The following is a 4,745-nucleotide window of genomic DNA, read 5'->3' on the forward strand; positions in this document are numbered from 1 at the left end:
AGTTTAATATAGCCATTTTCTATACTGAAGTACATTCCTAACACCTGGAGGGAGTAGAACCAGATGTGTTACTGTTGTAAAATGTCAAACTGAACAGTAAATGGACCAAACAAAATACAAATTAGCAGGATTATTCTTAGCTTTGTAAGAAAAGGAGGCTAAAGGATTAAATGAGAGTTTTGTTGATAAATCGCCATCTTATTTCTTAATCTAGGTACTTAAGTCATCTCAAGATAATTTGGGTTTTAATTTGCATTTCAAGTAATGGTCTTCTGGATAACATAGGACACATGCTCTTTTTCCCTCCCACCTTCTACCCTGTTTCTCCTCTGTAATGACTTTTAGATACTGATGATTTTGTGAAAATTGTTCTTTCCTCTTCCTTCCTCTGCAATTACCTAACTCTACTCACAACTAGAACAAGAGAACAGCTAATATCAAGAGCAATTAAGTGGTTTTGAAAAATTAATGTCTGTGAAGAAACCTGCTTAAGAAATGACAAAAATATTTAAAATAAGTATAAAGGAGTGAGAAGGGGGCAGTAGGTTCTTAGAAACCCATAGAATTAAGTATGGAAACAAAGATAGCAAATGAAGATCTGACACTTTCCTCCATCTTCAGTTCTGGTGTGTTTCTATCAGTTATGAAATGCAGAACACTGGACACTTTTAATCTAAATATATTAGAGATACTAGAATTCTGCAAACTTCAGGCAAATCAATTTATTTTTTTTTCTGTTTTATACAGGAGTTCTCAGTTGACTTCTGTTCTGGTGGGAGTTGCTCTTGTTTGACACTTTTTTAATCTAAATACATTAGAGATACTAGAATTCTGCAGACTTCAGGCAAATCAATTTTTTTTTTTTTTTTTTCTGTTTTATACAGGAGTTCTCAGTTGACTTCTGTTCTGGTGGGAGTTGCTCTTGTTTTCAGTTCTGTTTTAACAATACCCTTATTCTGTACAACTAACCAGGATGAGAAACTATGTTCTGCTGTTCACTGAATGAAAAGAGCAGAGAGTATTTTCTATGACAAAAACGTCCTCTAGAGATGTAGAGAGCCCTGTGTGTATACATACACCAGATAACATGCACCCAAGACTCTGCTGTCTGACTAAAAGTTTGCTGATGCTGAAAACCTGGGGAAAGTCTAGAAGACAGGAAAAGTCATGGCACCATGGCACTAGTCTGAAATTATGTCTGTATACAGTCTGATGTCACCAGTCTGTTCACTCTGATGTAAGTTCTGAGCAAAATGGAAAAATCTGATGGTAAATATGCTAAAGAATGATTTTTAACTGGCAAAGATACTTACACAGTGTTAAAAATTATATTTTTTTTCTAATGTCATAACCTGGAGATTATCTTCAATGGATACAGTAAAGAATTGATTTTCACTTATGAAATATATCTAATGAAACATAGACTGTACCAGTAAGATATGAGGCTGTCCTGCAGAGCAGTGGCAAGTGTACTTGAACGAGTGTAAAAAGATGTGATTTCTGGGGGAAGTGAATGTAAATCAAGTGACTCTCAAAGGGAAAGGATGCAGTAAGGAGATAAAATCAGTTTGAAGGGGAGACTCAGGAAACAGTTAAATTCATTTAGAAGAAATTCTGGGAAGAGGAGATTCTAAGCCCTAGTCTGCTGAAGACGGGTTGCCCTCCTCGAAGGCACGACTTGGGAATTTCAGCCATCAGTATGGTTGCAGAATGACATGTAGTGGTTGTAGTAAGTCTAATATTTTATAAATTATCTCAACTCTAGTAAAATCAATTCAGAAAGTAATGCATAATAAATTGCATAAGCCTGTCTTTTATATATTTAAATGTTGACTTTTGAAAGTTTTATTCAATTTTCTTTTCTCTTCCAGGTCGCTTTTGTTGTTCTAGCATTTTTAGCAGCTATGTTTTGTTCTTACCCCAATCCAAATGAGGATAAGTGCCCTGGGAACTATACCCACCCACTTAAAGTGCAGACTGTCATAATCATTGCAAAAGTAATTCTGTGGGTTCTGCATGTTTTTTTTGAACGCTACATCCAGCACCACCACAGCAGAGTCAGGAGCAGGGGTTACTTCTCCATATACAGGTCAACAAGGCATCTGAAAAGGCTTCCACTGCTGATACACTCCACAGGTGAAGTGAACTTGTTTTCCTGGCTTTTTCTTCTAAAGCTTTAAACAGTGACACAAAGACTGAACATTTATATAAAAATGTATATTATGAACATTTAAAAACCTGCCAATGAGCATCTCTCAGTCAGATTTATCTTAGTTAGAGGGATGTCGTGATTGACCTTTCTGGCCTGCAGATGCATATTGTAAACAACTCTTTGTAGTGAAAGAATGCTTAGAAGTGTGAGGTCAAGTAGCATGTCTAGTCATAGGCATTTCATCTTCAGCCATAAAATGTCCAGCCAGCAAGATCTGTGCTTGGCAGGTCGTGATCTCCATTTGTTCACTCATTTGTTGGTTGGGTGTATGGCAGGTCTTCTGGGCCTTCCAGAAGTCTGCTACTCCTTTCTTTCCAAGCCCACCAATTCATGCAGGAACAGATGAGTTTCCTGCTGCTCAACAGCTGTCTGAAATCAGTAAAATAAGCAATTTTCTAGTCTTCAGTGGGGCTATGTGTAACATTCAGCTCTACTTCTCACTGCCCTTTTCTACTTTCTATGGACAAAGTGTGGTGTATGGGAGTGGTTTAACTGTATAGTCTAAGTTACATCACTGTTCAGTGAAGCTGAAAAGTGTTGGTATAATTAGCTGGTGTAGCTTTTCTACAAACTACTTCAAAGGAATCTAAAATCCATCTAAGCTGAGGGGATTTTTCACATAAATAGCAGTGGAAAAGGGAACAGTTGTGGCTTTTACAGTATTTTTGCATCTTATAGTTTGCCTCCCTTGAGTAAATCTTCTGAATAACTGGAATAGGAACTTTTTTTACCAGATTTGGTAAGTTAGATGATCCTGTTGTATGTAAACACTTAGATTTCTTTTCATTTAGTCACTAGAAGAGCTAGTCAGCTTGATGAATGTGTGAAACTTCAGGCTCTGGCCACTAGGTAGAGCTCTGAAGATAAAGATGTGTTCGGTGTGCAGTAAGAGGGCTAAAGGATGTTTCAGAAAAGAGCAAAGGAACTATTTCTGCCTATTGCAATGTCATCTGGAATACTTAGCATGTTATCAGTCTTGGGTGGAGCCCACTCCATCTGGACCAGACAAACTCTGGGTATGTGTAACTATTCAGGCACAGTCAGTTGTGTGCTGTAGGCTTTTGACCATGTGCAGTTCAGAAGGTGGTTAGCTCCATTGCTGCAAGCTCCCTGTCATGCTAGTCACTGCTGGTGCTACTTCCATCCTGACAGCTGGTTTGCCTAACACAGTGTGAAGGAGAACTTGTACAGTTCTTTAGCTACAGTAATGGTCTTAATACATTTAGTGCTTTATCCAGAGACTTGTAGCATTTCTACAGGAAAAAAGAACAGTCATTGCACACTCCATAGCAGAGGATAGGGTGGGTAAAGAATGAAGAATTCTTGCTAGGTCTCTAACACTTGCTCTCCTTGACTAGTTGTGCTCATTTCAGTAACTTGCAAGTATGAAAATAATAGCTAGGTAACTGGAAGCCTATGCAAGTACCTTCCTGTGAAAGGATGCTGTTGTCTTGTTTTTTGGTTTGGTGGTGGTGTTTTGGTTTTTTTTTTTTTCCCCACTGTTAGCCGAAGTTAAATACACTGAAATCCACCACTTGAAGGAAGACACCCTTTCTTTTTGAACTGACTGATGTGACCTCTTAATTGAAAGATATGAGTAGCCTCCAAGCAGTTTTGGGGATCAATAGCAGCAGCAAGGCTAGAAACTGTTTAAGCCCCTGTGTATGTATTTCTAGTGCATTTCTTACACTCTTGTTTAAGTCAGAAAAATCTATAAGAAAACTTGTAGCTCTGTATCATTAAAGGCAAATGCTAAAATGAAACCTCATTTTGTTGCCAGTAGTTTAAGCTTACATTGTCACCTATGCTAAGGAATTTAGCTAAAGAGGAGGCAATAGAAAAGCATTACTGAAATGTTGCAGCCTAATGCAGGTACTGGAGATGACAGAGTACTTGTATTTTCAACAGCTAATGAAATTGTTACACTTGTAAAATAAAACATTTGTTTTCTAGGTATTGCAGCCCTGCTTTTGATTCTGTCAGTGCAACATTCCTTTCCTGATCACAGTAAAGTGTACCTGTATCTTATCCTGGGAGTCCTGGGCCTGGAGCTGATTATCTCCCTGATGTGCTTAGTGATTTACACAGGTGAGAGGCAATTTTTGCCTTCTTGAGTGAGACTTGTTGTAACTACTACTTGTCTATTTTGTTTGCCCTCTTGTAGCTCTCTTGGAGTACCCCCAAGACACTCGACTGCAGCTGTAAGTACAGAATGATTCTGTGCTTGTAGAAGAAGGAAGTAAAGCTAATCCAAAACAGATGGAAGGGTTGCTAGGCTTGATTTGGCCCCCAAGTCTGCTAAATGACAGCTTCATGTTGCCTCAAAGCTGTTGATCCACTATGGTGGCAATAAAGGTGTAGTTGTTGCACAAGTGTACTGTGAACAGGCTCGTCTGATTGGCAGCCTGTCCTCCAAGGTGTGCACCACAAGCTGCAAAGCAGTAAAAAACGAGCTGGCTTAGTCAGAACTGCTCCTGGGATTTGCATGTGGGCTTGCCTTACATGTGCCTTACTCTCCTGACTCTTCCTCTTT

The 4,745-nt window shown here is 38.8% G+C and overlaps 1 protein-coding gene across 1 annotated transcript in view; it reads left to right on the forward strand.

Moving 5' to 3' along the window:
- TMEM192 (transmembrane protein 192) overlaps positions 1-4,745 on the forward strand; it is a gene marked incomplete at its 5' end in the record, with an annotated part of 12,720 nt that overhangs the window by 2,336 nt on the left and 5,639 nt on the right. The window contains 2 exons of the mRNA XM_008939210.1: positions 1,872-2,136; positions 4,166-4,300. Of these exons, the coding sequence (XP_008937458.1) occupies positions 1,872-2,136; positions 4,166-4,300 (400 nt within the window). The remainder of the gene's footprint in view (positions 1-1,871; positions 2,137-4,165; positions 4,301-4,745) is intronic.

This window comes from Merops nubicus, unplaced genomic scaffold (genome assembly GCF_000691845.1).
Source record: "Merops nubicus isolate BGI_N331 unplaced genomic scaffold, ASM69184v1 scaffold15254, whole genome shotgun sequence".
NCBI lineage: Eukaryota > Metazoa > Chordata > Aves > Coraciiformes > Meropidae > Merops > Merops nubicus.